The sequence below is a fragment of the Phascolarctos cinereus genome, unplaced genomic scaffold (assembly GCF_003287225.1).
Source record: "Phascolarctos cinereus isolate Bilbo 61053 unplaced genomic scaffold, phaCin_HiC Scaffold_726;HRSCAF=1367, whole genome shotgun sequence".
Classification (NCBI taxonomy): domain Eukaryota; kingdom Metazoa; phylum Chordata; class Mammalia; order Diprotodontia; family Phascolarctidae; genus Phascolarctos; species Phascolarctos cinereus.
The window spans coordinates 378,656,474-378,677,391 of record NW_027556098.1 but is presented as its reverse complement, the minus strand read 5'-3'; the positions used below and the strand labels follow the sequence as shown (position 1 = coordinate 378,677,391).

The window sequence follows — 20,918 nt, the reverse complement described above, 5'->3', positions numbered from 1 at the left end:
TATCCAGAGTCACACAGCCCAGAGAAAGAAAGTGATTTATCCAGAGTCACACAACCCAGAGAAAGTGATTTATCCAGAGTCACACAGCCCAGAGAGGGAAAGTGATTTGTCCAGTCACACAGCCCAGAGAGGGAAAGTGAATTATCCAGAGTCACACAGCCCAGCTGGACCTTGATTCAGGGCCTCTGACTCCAAGGCCAGAGTTCCTTCCACTGCATCACCTGTTTCATGACTTCCCAAACCCAGAATGTAATTCAGTTTAATTCCACAAATATCTATAAAGCATCTACTGTGTGTAAGGCACTCTGCTAATCCCTTTGTGGAGAAAACAAAGTGAAGATGCAAAGATAAAAAGCATAGAGTCCCTGCCTTAAAGAAGTTACCTTCTACTGGGAGGATTCACCTTGTATACAGAGAAATAAACAGAAGGTTAATCGGAGGAGGGAGAGAGAGCCCTAAAGGAAGGGGAAATCAAGGAAGGCTTCATGAAGGAGAGGAAGTTCTAAGCTTTGAAGCAAGCTAAGGATCCTAAGAGACAGAGATGACAAGGGAGTGCTTCCCAGGCACAGGGACCTCTTCTGCAAGTTCAAGAAAATGTGGCCCCCAGGGCAGCCAGGTGGTGCAGTGGATACAGCACCGGCCCTGGAGTCAGGAGGACCTGAGTTCAAATCTGGCCTCAAACATATAACACTTACTAGCTGTGTGACCCTGGGCAAGTCACTTAACCCCATTGCTTGGCAAAAAAAGAAAAAAGAAAGGAAGGAAGAAAACGTGGCCCCAGCGCAGAATGCAAGGCAGGGAATAATAACCAGAAAGGAGTATGGAAGGGAAGGTGGGAGCCTGCTGCTAGAGGCACAGCTGGCACGTAGATAATAGCATTTTACCATTTACTCACGTTATCTCTTTAGAATTTCACAATCTTCCTACAAGCTAGAGCATGCAGATTGTATTATGCCCGTTTCACAGGTGGGGAAATTGAGGCCTGGGGAGGGAAAGTGCCTTGTCTGAAGTTACCTAACTAGTAAGTAGTAAAGGCTGGACTGGAACCCAGGTCTCCTGAATTCCACGGAGCTTCCTCCTGGCACCTCTATGCCACACTACCCTGACCCTCCCTCCCTCCCCGCTCTAAATTGGAACAGGGCAGGTGGGGAGGGAGCAGATGGGCATGAGGCCAGAGGCTGCAGCTGCAACAGCTGTATGGAACCCCAGGTAGCTTTCTGGGGAGAGGCGGGAGGGCATCCAACTGATCGTTGCCCCTTGCTCAGGGGTAGGGCAGGGGAGCTGATAAGAGGACGATTCAGTGGCTTCTTCTCCCCTCTGTTCCCTTGCTGCCACCACCCCCATTTCTATCCCAGGGCTTTGCCTGCACTCGTCTGTGAACCTCGCTGGCAGGCCCAGCTCCCTTCCTGAGTGTCAAGCTGATGAGCTGCTGCCCCCTGAGGTTGGCCCCGGCCCTGGCCCCATTGGCAGGCTCCCTTCCGTCGCTAGCACCATGGCTGGCCAACACCACCATGGAGAGAGTCTAAGAAGGGTGGGGTGGGGATCCTGGGCAGTGCCCCGCTCCTGGAAGGAGGCACATCCTCTTCTCACCCAGGGGATGCTCTTGGCTAGACCTGGTGAGTTTGCCCCAAACTTCCCAGCTGCACACAGCTGGGAGAAGGCCCAAACCTCAGGCCATTCTCAAACCACACCCTAGGGCAGCCTCCCTCCCCCCTCCAAGACCCCTAGGGAGGAAGAGATTAGGGGAGCTCTGTCCTCCAGCTGGCTAACAGCTGGAGAGGTCAGGTCTCAGCAGGCCTAATGATGCTGATAACAGTAAGGACAGAAACCCCTTATGTGGCAAAGAGCATGACGGCTGTAATCCCAGCTCTGATGCTGATCAGCTGAGTGGCTATGGACAAACACCTTTAATTCTCCGAACCTCTAACCGGGTCATGATGAGGAAAGGGCTTGTGAACCTGGGAACACCCGGTCCAGCCACACACGGCCCTTTAGTTCTCAAAGCCTCCATTTTTCTCATATGATTCTCATAATAGCATTTGGAGGCAGATTGCAGCTAGGTGGCTCAGTGGATAGAGCACCAGGCCTGGAGTCAGGAGAACCCGAGTTCAGATCCAGCCTCAAGACACTCACTAGCTTCACCCTGTTTGCCTCATTTTCCTCATCTGTAAAATGAGCTGGAGAAGGAAACGGCAAATCACTCCAGGATCTCTGCCAAGAAAACCCCAAATGGGGTCATGAAGAGTCAGACATGACTGAAATGACTGGATAGCAGCAATCTGTAACTATCAGTATGCAAGTGTTATAGCTGGGGAAACTGAGGCTCAGAGAAGTCAGGGGACTTAGAACCACAGCCTGCATGCTGCAGCCATGTTGACCTCTTTGCCATTCCTCACACACGATCCTCCCATCTCCCACCTCCAAGACTTTGCCCTGGTTATTTGCCTAGAATGCTCTCCAGCCTCACCTCCAGTTCTTGGCTCCCTTCAGGCCTCAGCAGAGGCCATCTTCAGCAGGGGCCTTTCCTGGTCTCCCCTCTCCACAGTGTATTTCTATGCATGCCCATATCCTCTTTCTCATTAGAATGCAAACATTTACCCCGAGGGCAAGGATTTAGATTCAATTACTCAACCCAGTGCCTAGAACACAGCAGGTGCTTCATGAATGCTCTCAAACTGATCAACTCCTACAATGCCAGAATTAGAAGGGACCTCAGAAATCTTTAGGTCCAACCTCCTCATTCTAGGAAATCGAGGCCCAAATTTAACCCAGCTAAGACGGGACTCTAATCTAGCTCTCCTGCCCCATATCTGTGTCCCTTCCCCTGCACCAGAGGTGCAAAGATTCAGCCTGAACCAGATTCAGATATAATTGGGAAATAGTTCATGAAGCAAATAAAAAGAACAACAGAACAAAGGTCATAGTAAGGGATCTGTAGGGATACCCCCCCCAATTTGATTCAGACACCTCTGAACTGCACCGGTATTACCTGACACGACTCAGCTGGCTGTCCTAGAAATCTGGGCTGAGGAACAGAGTAAGAGGAGGGAAGGGAAGACACAGGTTCTGAGGTTGCCCGGCCCGTCCAGGCATCCTATAGGGTCTGGGCAGGCTCTAGAGATTCTGGTTCCCATTTCGATTTTGCTATGGGATTCACAGCACAGCATTCCTTCTGTGGGCCTCAGTTTCTCCCCCATTAAAAGGAGGGGGTAGGATCTCTATGGATCCCCCCAACTCTAAATTAGATGACACTATAAGCCTGTGACCTCTAAGGACCATTGGATTTCCAAATCCTAGGATTCTATAAAGTCTCCTAGGAGGGTGGAAAAGGGACATAAAGGGAAGGAAATAAGCATTTATATAGCGCCTACTGTGTGCCAGGCACTGTGCTAAGTGCTTTACAAACATTATCTCACTGGACAAGCCTATAAGGTAGGGCAACTATGGGCCCCATTTTACAGTTGAGGAAACTGAGGCAATCAGAGGTGACCTAATTCTCAATCCTTTACTATACAGGAATACTATAAACCTACGACCTTTAAGGTCCTGTCTATCCCCAAATAAACTATTTGTAGCATACATAAGTTTAAATGAACTTCTTATTCTATAAACTCCCCTGGGAAGGGGAAGCCTCTATTTTTCTCCGTGCCCAGAGGACACTAGCCACTTTTCTCCACCTATCTGGTCTCCCTGGGAGCCAAAAGCTAATAATATCACTGTCTGAATGGTGCCTGGAATATGTCCCAGAAGCCCTCTCCTCGGAGCAGCATCTGCATTGTCCCGATTCCAAAGGAGGGGCCTTTGGGTAGGGGCTTCACTACCCTTGGCATTCCTATAAAAGAGAACCTTCATAAAATACTCAGAACCTGGGATCGGGGGATCACAGACAGAGAGTTGGAAGGTACCTTCAAGGCCAAAATGTAATCCAGGCCCGTCCCTTTTACAGAAGAGGAAACTGAGGCCCAGAGAGGGTTAAAGTGTTCGACCCTACTTCACAAAAGTTAGTAAGGAGCAGAGCTGGGATTCGGTATTCTAACCCGGCTCCTTTGATTCTAAAGCCTGCACTCTGTGCAGACCCACTATGTCTCCCCAAGAGCCCTCATCCCCTCCAACAAGATAACTCACATGTAAAACATTCTGTAAATCTCAAAGCGCTACAGAAATGCTAGCTGTTAGCACTTTGTGTATTGTATTCCCCCCATTAGACTGCAAGCTTCCTGAGGACAGGGTCTGTTTTTCTTTTTCTTGTTTAGCACAGTGCCTGGAATACAGTAGGTGCTTAATAAGTGTTAACTGAATAGAAAAAGCTTTTATGATCATTAATATCTGGTTTTAAAAGCACTTTCCTCCCACCCATCCTTTGTGGGTAGTAGTACAAGCAACATCCCCACTTTACAGAGAGGGAAACTGAGGCTTCCAAAGGTCAAATGTAATTCCCCAGGTCCCAGTTAGTAAGTGGTTCCCCTTAGGACTCAATCCTCAATGTCCTAATTATAGTAGTAACAACTAGCATTTATATAGCACTTTACGGTTTGCAAAGTGCTTGGCATATTATTAGCTCATTGGATCTTTACAACAACACTAGAAGGTGCTGTTATTGTCCCCATTTTACAGAAGAGGTAACTAAGACCCTGAGAAGTTAAGTGACTTGCCCAGGTCACACAGCTGGTACGTGTCAGAGGCTGGATTTGAACTCAGGTCTTCTTGACTCCAGGAGCCAGCTGTCTTCTGACTTGAAGTCCATAGCTTTTCATAAACAGCTAGGTGACCCAGCTGATAGCATTTGCTGGAATGGGAATCAGGAAGACCTAAATTCAAATCCTAACTCAGATACTTACCAGAGACTTAGCCTCTCCTGACCTCAGTTTCTTCATCTGTAAAATGAGGATAATAGTAGCACCCACCTCTCAGGGTTGTTGTGAGAATCAAATCAGATTATAGATGGATAATGCTATATAAATCTTTTATTGTTATTATTATTGAGTCACATTAGACCACAAGCCGCTTCCTGATCCTCGGGCCTGTGACAGTGTCCATCATAAACAAGGACCCTTTTGAGACTCCCCACATGAGTACATTGTCCCTTGGCAGGCCAGGAAATGGGGATCAGCTATTAGATACCTCCCTTCTAGGAGGCTGTGGACCAAAGCAGCAGCCAGCACCATTGGGACAGATGAGCACCCTGCACCCTCTTATCAACTTTGTAATTCATACCAATGCAAATAAATGCAAAAACTATTGAACGTAGTACTACAAATATTGCAATTAATACAAAAAGTAATTATGATGGATCCAGTTGAGTGGGAGGGGGTAATTGATTACTTTAAAGCTCAGCAGAGATTATTAACAATGGCTACCTAAGTTCACTTGTTTCATCATTGGATATGAAGAGCTACATATGGCTACATTTTTGTGAAATTTTGTTGCCCTGGGACAAAGTCCCAACCATCCCACCTTAGTTAAGGCTGTGACCCTGCTTTCCTTGGAATAAGAGGCCCAGGAGGAATGAGAGACAGGATACTGGTGCCCTTACTGTGACCTCACTGGGTTTCCTCCGACATCACAAAGAGCCAAAAGTCTCCTATTCTCACAGAATGAAGGAGCAGCAAGGGGGTCTTAGGGCATACATCATCAGAGTTAGTAGGGATCTTTGAATGTAAAATGTCAGAGCTAGAAGGATCTTTAAAACAGACAACGTTAGGATTGGAAGGAGACTTGGAATAAAAGTGGCAGCTCATGGTGTCCACAACACTCCCAAGTGGCCCAAACCAAGTAAAAATGTAAGTGGGAAATATTTAACAAAATGAAAATACAAGAGAACATGGATAATGTAATAGGTGGCTTTCTAAGTCAGCACTGCCTTAGAACACAGAACGGGAGAACTGAAATGTGCCTTAGATTTTACGACACCCAATATCAGAGCTGGGTCCCCTCTCCACCTTAGACATTGAATGTCCATGAAACTACTTCGTCTTATCCTCTAGTTTGATGCAGGAGACAAAACTGAGGCCCAGAGTCAGAGAGTGACTAGTGAGAGATGATGTGGTGAATAAGAAAAAGGGGCAGAATGGAGACCAGAACCCAGGGCCAAGAGCTCTTTCCTCCACATCCCACTGTCTCCAGCCCATAGGCAGCCACCATGCCCAGCCAGAAGGCTTCTGAAGAGGCTCTCCAATGGACAGGCAGCCAGGAGTGGGAGAACAGGAGTGAGATAGATGCTGGGGCTGGGGGACTTGAAAGGCCCAGCATGCTCGGAGCTGAAAGAATCTCCTTGTTCCAACTGTTTTTATGCATCCCGCCCCCAGCAGCCTATGGGCCGCTCCCTGCTCCCCTCTCAACACAGCTATTGACAGGGGGTGAGCCAGCAGCTCTGATCCCAGCCCTGTGAGTTCCACACATATTTCTGGGTTTCTGTCAGCTCCACTCTGGCCCCAGAAGATCCCAGCTCCTAGGCGGGTGCCCCATGGAGGGGTGGGAGTGGGGGACAAGGGCGAGAAGAGATGGCGTCAGGGCCAAAGGGGCAGAGGCCTGAGGCTCGCCGGCCTGCTGCCCACCACATTCCTGGGATGGCCCCTCAGCAAATGGCTTTGACCCCTTCCCACCCACTACACCCGCCAACTCAGCCCATACTCCCCCATGGCCCTACTCCCAAGGGCTCTAAGAGAAGGAAAGGAGGAAGAGGTTAGGGATGGCCCTGAGCTCTCACCTACGAAACAAGGAAGGGCAGGCAAAAAACACCAGCTACATCTGAGTTCGGGAGAGCTGAGCATCAGTCTCAGCTTTAATGCTTAACCAAATATGATCTGGGCCAAGGAAATTCATTTCTCTGAATCTCAGTTTGCACGAACTTGCACTACCTCCCTCTTGGGGGGGTTGGGAGGAATACCCTTTGTCAACTTTAAAGCGCCCTTGAAATAGGAGTTATTATTTGACTCCCTGCCCAGCAGTTTTCACAGCTTAGAGCTGGGCTGGGAAGAGAGAATCCTGGCTCTAGAAATTCCTTCCATTCTCCCAGTGTTTTGTTTATTTCAGCCTGAAATCCAAGTGACCATAGGATCCAGAAACCCCATGTCTCAGACCCCATGACTCTGAGACAATTAAAGGCCCTAACTCAAAAACTTTCTAAGGGGCAGGTAGGTGGCACAGTAGATAAAGCACCAGCCCTGGAGTCAAGAAGAACCGAGTTCAAATCCAACCTCAGATACTTACTAGCTGTGTGACCCTGGGCACTTAACCCCCGACTGCCTCCAAAGAAACCCAAAACAAACAAAAAATAACAACAAACCTTCCAGGACTCCCTACCACTCGTAGAATAAAATTATAAACAGCACAGCAACAAAGGCCCCACCCAATGGCTCCTACCTTCCTCCCTAGCCTTATCTCACCACTCTTCCTTCACATAGTCTTGTTCCAAACTGGGCTACTGACCAATCCTCAATATCATCCTGACTTCTACCACCTCCGAGCATTGCACACGCTGAGCTGCCCTGCCCCCTCTCCCAACGCCCAAATACACTTTCCTCTTCACCTGATGTCCTCTTTCACTCTGGTTAGGCTCTGGGGCATCTCTTCCATGAAGCCTTCCCTGATTTCCTCAGCAGAAAGAGTTCTCTCTCTCCCTCCTCATTTTCTTAGTAAACATTGGCCCTCCCCATATGCTTTCTTTTGCATCATCTCTTTCTGTGGATGTGTTCTACCCTGCATTATGCTGTGTGAATAGGGACAATTTTTCACCTCTGCAGACTCGGGACCAAATGGGGAACCTTGTGCATAGTTTAAAAAAAGAAAAGGGTGTCAATGAAACATTGAAAAATATACACAGAAGAAGGAAAACCCAAGTTCAGAAAGGGACACGGACAAACAGGGCACTGTTGAATCTACTGTGTTAAATTTAATATATGCTAAAAAAAAAAAACAACCCAACACCCCAAGCTGGACACATAACAGAGACTCATGGTGTCAAATACAATCTTCCCTTTCTGTTCTTTGTATAAGTAAATATTCGTATCTGTTAATATCAAGTCTACAATAAGAAAAAAGGAAATATAGAAAAAAGAAATATTGAGTAGAAACGAAATGTTAGGAGGACGTGTGAAATGACAGACGGGAAGGTTATCCTTTCGAAGGACTAAGGAAGTCATGGGTTGCCTTGGTCCTCTGCCAGTTAAGCCTCAATTTCCTGATCTGTAAAATAGGCCTCAGTGCTAGAGATAAGTAAAGGCATTGTTATTAGACAGCTCCTTTTCAACTCAACAGAACCAATGTGAAGTAAGCGCCTACTATGTCCAAAACAGAACTCATAACCTTTCCTCCAAACCCTTCTCTTCTTTCTAACACAATCCTTCTGGTCACCCAAGTCTACAACCTCCACTCTTCCATATAGCGGCCAATTCAACCTTCCCCAGATTTCTAGGATGTGTCCCTTCTCTCCACTCACAAGGCCATCACCCAAAGTTTAGACCCTTGTCACTGCAATCAAATCCGTCTTCTACTCAGCTGCCCAGAAGATACGGCCAAAGTGCAGACCTGACCATGTCACTCCCCTGTTCAGAGATACCCCACTGCCTTTAAGATAAAATTACAAACTCTCCTGTTTGTCTTTGAAAACCCTTCCCAGTCTGGGTTCAGACTACCTTTCCATGTTACTCTCCTTCAGGCCAAACAGGTCTAGCTGCTCTACCCCATGTGTGACGTTACTTCCTGCCAATGTGTCTTTGCTTAGGCTGTGCCTCATGCCTGGAATACCCTCCCTCCCTCCTCACCTTTGCCTCAGGTTCCTCAGTTCCCTTCAAAGCTCAGCTCAAGTGCTAATTCCTACAGGAGGCCTTTTGCCCCCAGAAAGATCTTTGCACTTACTTTTCTCACCACCCTTCCTTCACATAGTCTTGTTCCAAACAAACTGGACTACTGACCATTCGTCAACATCATCCTGACTTCTACCACCTCTGAGCATTTGCCCCGGCTGAGCTGACCCAGCTAACATATTCATGTAATTTTTCCCAGGTAGAAGATAAGCTCCTTAAGGACAGGAATTTGTTTCATTTTTGTCCCATTCTCTGTTCTCTTACCATGAAACCAGCAAAGCCCAGTTCCCTGCCTTAGTACCCAGAATACTACACTGGGCCATATTCAAAAGGAAGAGGAAAAATATGGCAGCTCTGTTCAGAGGAGTCAGAACTGGAAGAAATGGGCTTTCTCTTTAGATATGTGTCTGCCTGGCTCATAGTTGGCGCTTAATAAATATTTACTGATTGAATGAATGAGCAAATGAATGAATGAATGTCATGGAGTTGGAATCTTAGACATCTCTGTTAGGGTCTCCTGACACCTCTCTCCCCATCTCATTGAACTCTTTCTGTCAGTCTTCAGGAACAGCCCCAATACCTGGGTTTGAAAGAGACCCCTCAGAAGGTCCAGTCTAATGGACCTGGGAGCCTTTTCTTGATCTCACCTCCCGTCACCCCACTGATGGGGGCTCACCATCAACCCAAGCAACCAAGAACAGTGGAAACACTACTAATCTGGGACTCGGGAGACTCACTACCATCCCATCTAGCTGTGTTACCTTAGATAAGTCACTTCAGCATTCATTTCCTCTTCTATAAACTGAGCGGCTTGGACTGAGATGATCTCTAAAATCATAGGATTTAGAGCTAAGTGGGATCTTGGAAGACAGAATGTCAGAGCTGGGAGGAAGCCACTGGGTAGCACAGTGGAAAGAACATTGGCCCTGAAATCAGACAACCTGGGTTCAAATCCTACCTCAGGCATTTATTAAGGTTATGTGACTAAGGTACTAGAACTCTCTGGGCCTCAGTTTCCTCATCTGTAAAATGAATAGTGGGGTGGAGGTGGCAGCCTCAATGACCTCTAAGGTCCCTTCTAGCTCTGATCCAGGTTCAAATCCAGCCTCTGATGGTTACTCTAGGGGTGACCTGGGACAACTCCACCTTTCCCACCTCAGTTTTGGGGGTTGGACTTAAGGATCTCCAATCTTAAATCCATGTTCCTATAACCACCTAGGCTAAGCCATTCATTTTCCAGATAAAGAAACTAAGACTCATATCGGAAACCTTCTCCAAACCACCTCCAGCACCTGGAAAGGCAGCAGTGTGACTCCCAACTCGGGGTCCCACACATTGCCCCTTTCCAACTTCCCAACACTGAGCCCAGCCTCCTTGTCCCTCCTTCTAAACCTCCTCCTCCTCCCCTTGGGGGGCCATCCTAGCACGGGGAGCCCAGATCCCAACTTGCCCAGGCATAGTCAGAGAACAAGCCCGGACCAGAGGCAGGCAGGGGGCAGGCAGCTCCCCTTATATATACAACCAGCCCTCGCCCAGGGGAGCCGGCCACCAGAGACAGGAGGGAGGAGGGTCCTGTCTCTGCCTGCTGGAAAGTCAGGGGATCTCTGACTCCTTCCAGCTTCCTTCTGTTCTGCCCAAGTAGCATCTAAGGGACCCAGGGGCCCTGGGGCCGAATAGCAAGTAAGCATCACCATCAGCCAATGCTTCTGTAGCCGTTCTCAGCTTACCCAACCCTTACTCCCGAGAGGGAGATAGCATAAGGAGGATTAAGGGCCGTGGAGAAAGAGCTCTAGACTGGGGAGAAGTAGGCTGGATTCCCCCGGTGTCCTCTGTGAAATGGGACTGAGTGGAAGGGTGGTGTAGTGGATAGAGCTAGCCTCACTGCCAGGAAGACCTGGGTTCAGCTCACAGAACCTCTCAGGACTCTGGGCAACTCTATAACGCCATGACCTGCATTGGTAGACAGAGTTTCTTCATCTGGGAATTCTCCGTATCAACAGAATCATAGATCTGGGCCCCATACCCAACCCTAAAATGGGAATAATACTTCCATTACCTATAGCACAGGGCATTTGTGAAAGAACCATAGGAGGCTGGATCTAAAATCTAAAGCTGGAAGGGTCCTCAGAGGCCATATAGTTCAACCCCCTCATTCTACAGAAGAGGAAACTCAGGCCCAAAGAGTTTAAGTGACTTGGTCACATGACCTTAATAAATGCCTGAGGTAGGATTTGAACCCAGGTTCTTTGACTACAGAGACAGTGCTCTTTCAACTGTATCAGTCTGCCTCTCTATTCACTTTGTAAATCTGCAAGTGCTATGCTGTACTCCATTTTACAGAGGAGAAAACTGAGGCCTAAGAGGATGACTTGTCCAAGAGAGTTAATATTTAAAGAAGGAGCTGAGATCCAGTTCCCCTGACTCCCATTCCTATTCTTTTACTAAGAAACCAGTAAAGTACATTTCACTGCTCTAGCACCCAGAAAATACACTGGGCCGCATCCAAAAGGAAGAGAAACAATATGGCAGCTCCATTGGTTCAGAGGAGTCACAGCTAGAAGGAATGGACTTCCCAGTTAGGTGTGGGTTGGCTTCGATGGCCCCTGAAATCCCTTCCAATCTCAAATTCTAAGATTCTATTAAATTCAATAACCTCATTTTACAAAGGAAGAAACCCAGGTTCATTATTCATCCAGAGGTAGAGTTAGAACTCAATCCCAGACCTCCAAACTCAGGGCTCTTCCCGCCACACCAAGCTGCGTGTTCTAGAAGTGGAAGATGAGAGCATTTAACAACTAACCATATGGGGGGGGGGGGAAGAGGGAGGTCTGAGGCCCAAACTTTCCCAGCAGTCCAACCTACAAGGAGACAGGAGGCCCCAAAGCAGGAAGTGGGCTATCTCAGTCACTTCCCTCCTCATGTTTGGAAATGTTACAATCACATCTCCTCACCCCCAATCTCCCGGTCAGGCTGGCCACAAGAAATGAAGGGTCAAGACCTAGCACAGAAACTACAAGTTCAGGAAAGCTCCCCCTTGCCAGGAAGGAAAGCCCAGTGAGTCACACAGAACTCTGAGGACCTCACTCCTATCCTGCCACCTCCAAGAAGCCCACCGGGATCTCTCTCCCTACTCTCCCATAACACTTCTGTCTTAGCCACTTTTACAGATCACAGCTTGCTGGCGTCACCCAAATGTGCTCGGTGGCCCTTTCACAAATGTTCACTGAGCAAATCTGTTCTGTTTCTGACACTGGGGCCTGGCCTACGGGGGTCATTCAAAAACTTTGCCGAACTGAGCTGAATCACAGGGCTGAAAAAGAACAATTCAAATCATTTCTCTCAACGTTAAAGCTCATCTTAAGTGCAAGAGTTATCACAATGATAAGTGACAAAGGGGAGGGGGAGGAAAGAGGAAGGAAGGAAGGACCAGAGCAAGGGAGAAGACACACACACAGAACACGAATCACAGAACGCTTTAAGATTGCAGAGCCCTTATCTCATTCTGGGTTCATGTAGTAGTCCTGTGAGGTAGGCAGTGCAAGCAAGATTATACCTACTTTACAGAGGCAGACACTGAGGCTCAGAAAGGTAAAATCATTTTTTTCCCCTAGCCATGACATTTGTGACCTCAGGACAAATTCTTCCTCCTTAATGGGCTTCACTTTCCCATTGGTCAAATAAAGGGGTTGACCTTTTTTATGACCTTTCAGTCATAAACCCTATGACACTGGAAATGCCAGAGTCAGGACTCACACTCAGGTGTTCAGACTGCAAAACCAATGAAGTCCTCCTAAGTGCCTGATCCCCAGAGAGGAAGGGTCCGAGGCTGAGAGCCAACTCCCCTCCTCCACTTTGGAAAACTCCACAGGCCTCTCAGGAACAGAGTCTGCCCTGGGAAGGAGCCCACCCACTCTCTTTTCCTTCCTGGGAGGAAATAAGACCCCAGTCCAGTTGGGGGGGATGGTGGTAATAAAAAGCTGTCAGAAGGAGTAGGGAGGATGTGACTGGAGCAGAGAGGATGTGGCCCAAAGGCTCCAGGTGGGATGTGAGTCTAGCTGAAAGCTGGAAGAAACATTTGGGGATCATTTAATCCAATCCGCTCATTTTAGAGGGGAGGAATGTGAGGCCCTGCAAAGGGGTAGGAACTGTCCGAGGTCACAGAGATCTTAAGTGACATAGCTGTGATTTAATCAAGGTCCTCATCTGGTGCCAAATCTGGGGGGCCTTCCTCTAAACCACCCATTCCCACCTGGAGTCTCCATGGGGACACACACACACACACACACACACACACACACAACTATAGAACTTCAGGCTTACGTTCCTCAACAAACAGAAGGCTTATGAATGGAGAAAGGGAGGGAGGGAGAGAGGGAAAGACACTAAGTAGATGTAGTCCAGGCTAGAGAGATTTCAAAAGCTTAGGAAATCTAGGACTTCCAGCTACAGGAAGAACCTGATTTATCATAGAACAGAGGATGTTGGAGCTGGGAAAGCCCTTAGAACACAGAGTAGCGGAGGAGAAAGTAACTTTTGAACACAGGACTTTAAAGGTGAGAGGGACCTTAGACTATACAATGTCAACGCTGGAAGGGACTTAGGACCATAGATCTCAAGCCCGAAAGGACTTCAGAAGCCATGAAGTCCAAACACCCCATGTTACAGATGAGGAAACTGAGGTTCAGTGATTTGACCAAGGAATAAGAAGCAAAAATTATTGGAACTCAAATCCTGGTTCTCTGACTCAAAAATCTAATTTTTTTTGAGTAAATTTATTGATCTTTTGTTTTTCTATCACTTTCATTTCTAAACATTTCACTCTTCCCTACCCCCACCCTTCATCTAGTTATTTTTAAACACTCCAATAAGGTGCTGGAAGGGAGCCAGAAGGGCTAAGTGTGGGTGTGTCAGGGAAGAGGGTGTCCACAGGGCATGGAAGGCACAGGGGGTTAAGGGAGCAGGCCAAAGAAACAATTTCCTCAACAAACTAGTGATTCCCATATCAATGGTGAAGGCTGGATCTCCGAAGAAGGCAGGCTTAGCATTTTTACATGCCCATTTTACAGTCTCAGAGAAGTGGCGACATGAGTCATTCAACTAGTAAGAGTAGCTCTGGTTCAAACCAAGCTCTCCTGCCCGGGGTGTGGTGGGGGTGTCTACAGCCTAGGGAGCCAGGTTGGGGGTAGGGGCAAGATGGCCAATCTAGTGAGCCCCAGCAGGATAAAGGATCTGCCACGGGGCTGCCGGGGGAAGGGGGTAGTTACAGAGTGACTAAGGCCCAGCCGAGGTGAGACTAGCTATGGTGGGAGGGGATGAAGTCATTGGGAGATAGAGTCAGTCACTAGGTAAACATTTGCTGGGTTAGAAAAATCTCGCTTCTGGCCAGGGGCGCTCCACAGAAGGGATGAGGGAGCGTGAAGGCGGGATGCACAGCTCACTGTAACAGGCCTGGCACATCTCCCCAGATTCCGCCCACCCAACCTCGGGCCACCAGCTCCCTGCCCACTGACCCCGCCCCAGCCTCCCCTCTTCCCCTGGAGTTCTTTCCAATTCTCTAGGCCTCTCACCACCAACTACTTTCCAGGCTTCGGGATTAGAGACACTCCCTTCTATTTTCCTATGAATGGGACCACTGGCTCCCATGTCCAGGGAATCTGCAGCTAGAGTTAGGGCTCAGGAGCTGGGGAATCTGCCTCCTTCCTCCCAGCCCTCAGCAGCTTCTCCAGGCACTGCCCTGGCAGAGGAGGAAGAATTTAAGAGTCTAGGTCTATTAAAAGCAGCAGATTTGCAGTCAAAGGGCCTGCGCTCAAAGCCTAATTTTGCCACTTACCATCTGTATGACCTTGGGTAAATTATTTCCTCACTCTAGGTAAGCCTCAGTTTCCTCATCTGTAAAATGAAAGAGGTTCTACTAGACAGATCTCTAAGGTCCCTTTAGCTTTAAATCCTATGATCTCCCATCAAAGTCCTGAAATGGGCCCACCCAGACTACAAGCCCTTCTAGAACTAAGCACTTGGGTAAGAGAGACTGTAACTAAAAAATATGCCCATTGAGGCAGGGGCCAATCTGGTAAGGCACCTCTCCATAAACACTCAGCTAGGCTGGTCCTCTGATGACAGCCACACTCACAGTCCTTTGCTGGGCACATAGCCTTTCCAGGATCATCAGCCCTGGCACAACTTGTGCTCCCCTTAGACCTTCTAGAACCTTCTAAAACCCAGGTTCACCTCCTCACGGTGTTCTGGAATCAGAGGAAGAAGTTTTGTGGAGTCGATCCAATGGGAGAGGTTCTGGGAAGGGCCCTCTTCTAGTCCAGAGGTGTCAAAATGAGAACATTAAAATGGAACTGGGAAATGTTTAACAAAATAAATAAAATGACTGCATGTCACAGATAAAGTTTAATTGTAGTTTTTCTAAGTCAATCTGCAGCCTGCAGGGATCCCTTTCTATTTGAATTTGATCCCACTACTCTGGGACCACCCCATCTTTTTATTCATTTTACGGAGGAGGATCTTGAGGCCTAGACAGCTAAAGTGACTTTAGGGCCTCCTCCTCTAAATCCAGTACAATTAATATCACAAAGATAAGCACAAGGCTGCCTGGTGTAATGGTTAGAGCCAACAAGATAGACTGCCTCCTGCCTCCAATACCAGCTGTGTGAACCTGGGCAAGCCACATCTTGGTTTTCTCATCTGTAAAATGAGGGAGGATGGGCTTAGAAAGTATCTCAGTTACCTTCCAGCACTAGGGCTATAATCTTATGAATGCTCAGACGATCTACCTTAAAGGAATGTTTTCAGGAAATTACCTAGGCAACCTCCAAGCAGGACACAAACATCCCTTATAGTTATCTGGTTATCTGCTGAGATTTCAGGAGACTTTTTCCCCCCCTATCTCTTTCAAGTCCCATGACAGCAATTTCCCTCTCTGACTTTAGCCTTTCTGGGCCTAAAATGAGAGGCTGAGGCAATTTGGTGGCTAAGGTTGGCTTCAAGTGTAACTACTTGGGAGCAGTCCCCTAGTGAATGATCTTGCACAGGGTTAGTTAAGTTTCTTGTTCTGAGGTATAAGGTCCTTAAGGGCATGGTCAGATTGGATGAGTCAAATATATACTTATTAATGGAGAAGCAGCTGTTCTCTGGGGCCTTTCACAGTAGGGTGCCTGACCAGGGCCCTCTCTAGGGCAGAGGCTCACAGCAGGCAGCAGCCAGGAATGGAAGAGTTTGCTGCGGGCAAATCCCCACCCTACACGCTGTCCCAGGCTTCTACCTTCCTCTTTTTAACAGAGGCATCATAGAATGCAAAGGGACCACATGATGGAAGGGACCACAGGGATCTAATCCGACACCCTTTAGTGTATACCACTGAGGATAGGGTCAAAAAACCAAGGTCTAGCCTGTCTTCTTCCCAAATAGCCTTAAGGCTTTCCACAGACCTCACCCCCCCAAAAAAAAATCCCTAGGGTCATCCTGGCCCAGTCTACTGAGCAAAAGAAGCTAGGAGAACATGGGTTCCCAGCCACTTTCCCAATACCTTGGAGATCAATGAGTAAACTGAGGCAAAGAGAGGTGAAGTGACTGGCCCAGGGGGAGGGATCATCTCTGCTTGTCCCCCTCCCCCCAAAAAGCCCCCCACCTGTCTATTCTCTCCATCCAAGGCAAATGCTTAGCCCCCACACGTCACCCCTCGGCCTCCCACCCGAGACGCTGGCCCCACCCACTCTCCCCACCGGAGGTGACGACCCCGCCCACTCTCTCCACGCGCGGGGCCTGACCCCGCCCATTCTCTTTCGATTCTCTTCACTCTCTACTCCCCTGAGGCCGGCCCCGCGCGTGGCATGGGCAGGTCGCCTAGGGGTAGCCAGATTCCTAGTGTCTCCTGGGCGGCATGGACTGGGGCTTGGGCCTCTCATTGCCGGGCCTGAACAGCTCCCCTGGACAGCCCTTCCCCTCTAGTATCTGGCCTCCTGGGGGAGGGGGGGTGCACGGTCCTAGGAGCCCCCGCCTTGCCCGGTGCCCTGAGGGACCCCAGCAGTGGCACTGCTGGTCCCCAGCCGCCGGGGTTGATCGACCGAGAAGCCAAGTTTTCTCTGGGCTCTCAAAGTTTCCCGAATTCTTGGAGGACGAGGGCTCCGGCCTCTCCCTCTCTCCGCAGCCCCCGTGCCCTCTCCCCTCCAGCCCAGCCTTCTGGTGGCCCAGGGGGTCCCAGGGCATCGCGGAGTCCCCGAGGACATCTGCCCCGGGGGAGGAGAGGCGCGTGGCAAAGGTGCCGAGGCAGGAGCGCGGCCGACCGGCCGACCTGAGCCCCCCAATCCCCCGTCCCCAGCCAGTCCCTCCCAGTTCCCGGGCAGCCCCAGCCCGCTGGCCGAGGAGCCAACTTGCCCTCCGGGCACACAAAGTTTCCAAAGTTGCAGAAGAAGCAGAGAAGGGAAGGAGGGAGGAAGGAATGGAGGGTGGGGAAGGGATGGCAGGGGCAGACTCACGCTGAGAAGAGGACCCAGCAGCAGCAGTAGCAGCAGCGGCGGTAGCAGCCGCCCCGTCCGCACCGCCCTCGGCCCCATGTCTGCGGCCCGCTCGCCTCGGCTCGGCTGGGCTCGGGATCGGCGCGGCGCCCCGGCTCTCTGCCCCCCACTCCCAGCCCCCCGCCTCCCACCGGCCGTAGCCCCGCCTCCGGCCCCGGCTCCGCCTCCGGCCCGGCCCAGGCGGCTGGAGCCCGGGCCGCGCAGCCAACTTGGCCCTTTGTCTGGGCCCCCGATCCCCCCCCCCCCCCCGCCTCTCCAGCGGGGCAGCGGCCCAGGGCCGGCTCCCCGCCAAACCCGGCCTGGAGTCCGGGATGGGACCAGGGGGCGGGGGCGCGGGGGCGCGGGGAGACCTTAAGGGGCCCGGGTGCATGGTCCGAGCGAACTGTTGCGGGGAGGGACCTGAATCCGGCCCGGCTCGCAGAAACCTGTCCCGCAGGAGAGGAGCAGAGCCGGGTCCAGGGAAAGGGTAAGGAGCCAGACTCAGCCCGCAGCGAGGGCTAGAGGAAAGCGTGCCCGATTGGGTTCGACTGGACCATCCTCTGCTGTGTAACCTTGGACAAGTCACTTAACTTCTCGGGGCCTTAGTTCCCCCTCTGAAAAAGGAGGAGGTTGGACTTGAAATGCTTCAAGGTCCCTGTCTCCCCATCTCACAGGAGAAAGTCCTTCCTGGACTCTTCAACAAGTTGGTACCTGGCATAGTAAGTTAGGGACAGGAATCAAGGCTCGTATGCACTTTGGTATTCCTACATTTTAAAGCATCCACTCCAAAGAACGCTTAGGCTTTGGAGTCACAGGACCTGGATTCAGATCCTGCTTGTATAGCTTACTATCTAACAACCTAAGTTTACTTTAAACTCTTTATGCCTCTGTTTCCTCTTCTGTAAAATGAGTATTTAGAGCAGATTGAGGCCCTTTTCAGGTCTAAATCTACGATCCTATGAACTCATATTGACACACAAAACTACGTGAGGCAAAAGTTCCTATCCCTATCCTGGTGATCTCAGTGAGGGACAAAGCTCCTCAGCTCCCCTACCCATTCAAACAAATCAGAGCTCTGTTGAATTCATCCTCAATCTTTAAAGTTTAATGCAAATGTCACCTCCTCTAGGAAGCCCTCCCTGATCTCCCATCACTTCAACCTCTTCCTTCTCTATAAAATGAAATTGGACTAGGTGATCTCTAGGCCTATTGGTTCTAAATCTATGATCCCAGACACACACCAATCATGTAAATCTCACACAGAGACAGAACACCATTGGTCCATAAATTCATGTGAATTTCCCAAGAAATTCTTGGGCATATGAGTTCAAAGAGGCACAACCTTTCTTTCCAGTTTGTGCCCATGCTGAAATTCCCTTTTCCGCCTGAAATTTTCCAGGGCTGCACCAGGCTCAGTGGCAGAAAGAAAACACTTTTTTGGGTGGGGGTTTGCTTTTTTTTTTTTGGAACCTTGAGAGAAACCTTTTGAGTAATGAAATGGTGGGGTGGAGGGAGAGAAAAATGAAGTTTTCCATTGTTTCAACAAACAGTTGCTAGGTTTCCATAGACTCCAGGCTGACTCTCCAGCCAGACCGGCAGGCAGGCAAAATGAATAGTGAACCAGGGGAAGTGCCCATCTGGGTGTGACATGGTCCAAGGCATTCCAAACCCAGGCTCTCAGTCTGTGTGTCCAATGAGGTTCAGGACTGGGATGCCTCCTCTCCTATCTCCCAGCCTCCTAAAAAGGCCCAAATGAGACATATTGTAACTACCAACTGCTTCCTTGATCCTCATTCTCAAAGTAGTAACCAATGGTCCACTCTCCCCTTCCTCCAACCTCAAAAAAAAAAATCCTCTGTGGACTTCAGAGGCAATCTAATCCACTTCTCATTTGACAGGTAAGAAAACTGAGGCCAATCAAAATTAAGTAACATACCCCAAATCACACAGGTAGTAAGAATTTAAGCAGAGATTGGAAGCTATGTCTTCTAATCTCCAGGCCAATGCTCCTTTTACTATATACCACACTACCTCCTAGCCCTTGAGGGGGCACCAAAGGCTCCCTCTATTCCCACTGTAGCTTCCCCGGGGGCACTAAGGGACCAGACTCCATAGCATTTGACAGGGTTCTCACCTCTCACCCGAAGGCCAGTAAGGACAGCCAGACACAGAGAGAAGGGACATTTAGGTCAGGGGCAGGGAGAAAACTTGGGCATCTTAGTCCCACATAGGGAAGAATAATCTACTGTACTCTGAATGACAGTGCAATAGACTAGTTTCTGGCCCCTGCCCATAGCCAGCCCTCAGCTCTTATAGGTAACATTCCTATGGCCACCCTCAAACATTGATATTTAAAAAGCATCGTTTCAGTGGGGGCCCATCATTTCAGAGGAAGAGCCCAGATTCCTGCTCTAAGAGAGCTCCCAGGCAGAGGGAGGTGACCCGATTCCTGCCTTTTGGGGGACCTCCAATCTGAGGGAGAGACCGCATCCTGCCATTTAGGAGCCTCTAGCCTGAGAAGGAAGATAACCTCTGCCCTACATCCAATCTGGGGGCGACAGCTCTGCCCTTGCTTGGAGAGTCACCAGGTTGAGGGAGATGCCCCAGACCCTGGCCTGAGGGAGACTGTAATCTGAGGACCAAGACAGAGCCTGCCCTCAAGAAAACAGAGGCTAATAGATGGGGAGGTGGGGGTGGGGGTGGGGAACCTGCGGAGATCTTCCAGTTCAATGCCCTCATTTTATAGATGAGGAAACTAAAGTCCAACAGACGGGGAAAAAGACTTGGTTCTCCATTGTGAGCCGGATATTGTGCCCCCGAGCTGGGGAAGAGAGACAGATACAAGTAGATACAAGTTGATACAGATAACCCAAGTAGCAGAAACACTGACCTAATGCTCTCTAGAGTTGGAGAGATAACAAACTTCCAGCTTCCTGGACCACTGGGAGGGAGGAAGAGGAGAAGAGAGGAGAAGAGAAAGAGGCTATCTGAGCAGAGCAGGTAAAAGGAGGTAAAAGGAGGCTGAAAGGAGACCAGGGAGGAGAGGGGAGCCAAGTCGTCCTTGCAGAGTTTTGGAGGCTTCCAGGAAGGACCTCCCTCAAATATCCCATACTCACCTCCTTCCAAACTGCCTAGAATTCTTCCATTATCGATTTCTAACATGATACAATAGGAATAGCTCTAAATCCAAGGATAGGATGCCTGGCTCTGCTACTAATTCTCCAAGCAATCTCAAGCAAATGTCCCTCACCATAAAATGTCAGTTGTCTCATCTGTAAAATGGCCATCAAAATACATCACTACCTACTTCAGGGTTGTTGAAAGGAATATAGCCTTAAAGGGCTATGCAACTGTAAGCTATTATTGTTAGTAATAAATGGTTGTTGAATGAATTAACGATGAGTGAATCTATTGAGGAGCAATTATTAAATACCAGGTATTATGCCAAAGATAGAAATGAGATAGTATCGGCCCTCAAGGAACTTACATGGTACTTGTTCATTTGTTCAGGATTGTCCAACTCTTCAATGATCCCATTTAAGATGTTCTGGGCAAAGAGATAGGAGTGGTTTACCATTTCCTTCTCCGGTTCATTTTACATATAGTGAGACTG

At 49.2% G+C, this 20,918-nt stretch overlaps 1 protein-coding gene across 1 annotated transcript in view; it reads right to left on the bottom strand.

The window, feature by feature from the left end:
* HSPG2 (heparan sulfate proteoglycan 2) overlaps nucleotides 1-17,441 on the bottom strand; it is a 167,935-nt gene extending 150,494 nt beyond the window's left edge. The window contains 1 exon segment of the mRNA XM_020983019.2: nucleotides 17,288-17,441. Coding sequence (XP_020838678.1) covers nucleotides 17,288-17,365 — 78 coding nt within the window. The 5' untranslated portion in view covers nucleotides 17,366-17,441.
* Between the last annotated feature and the right edge of the window lie 3,477 nt (nucleotides 17,442-20,918).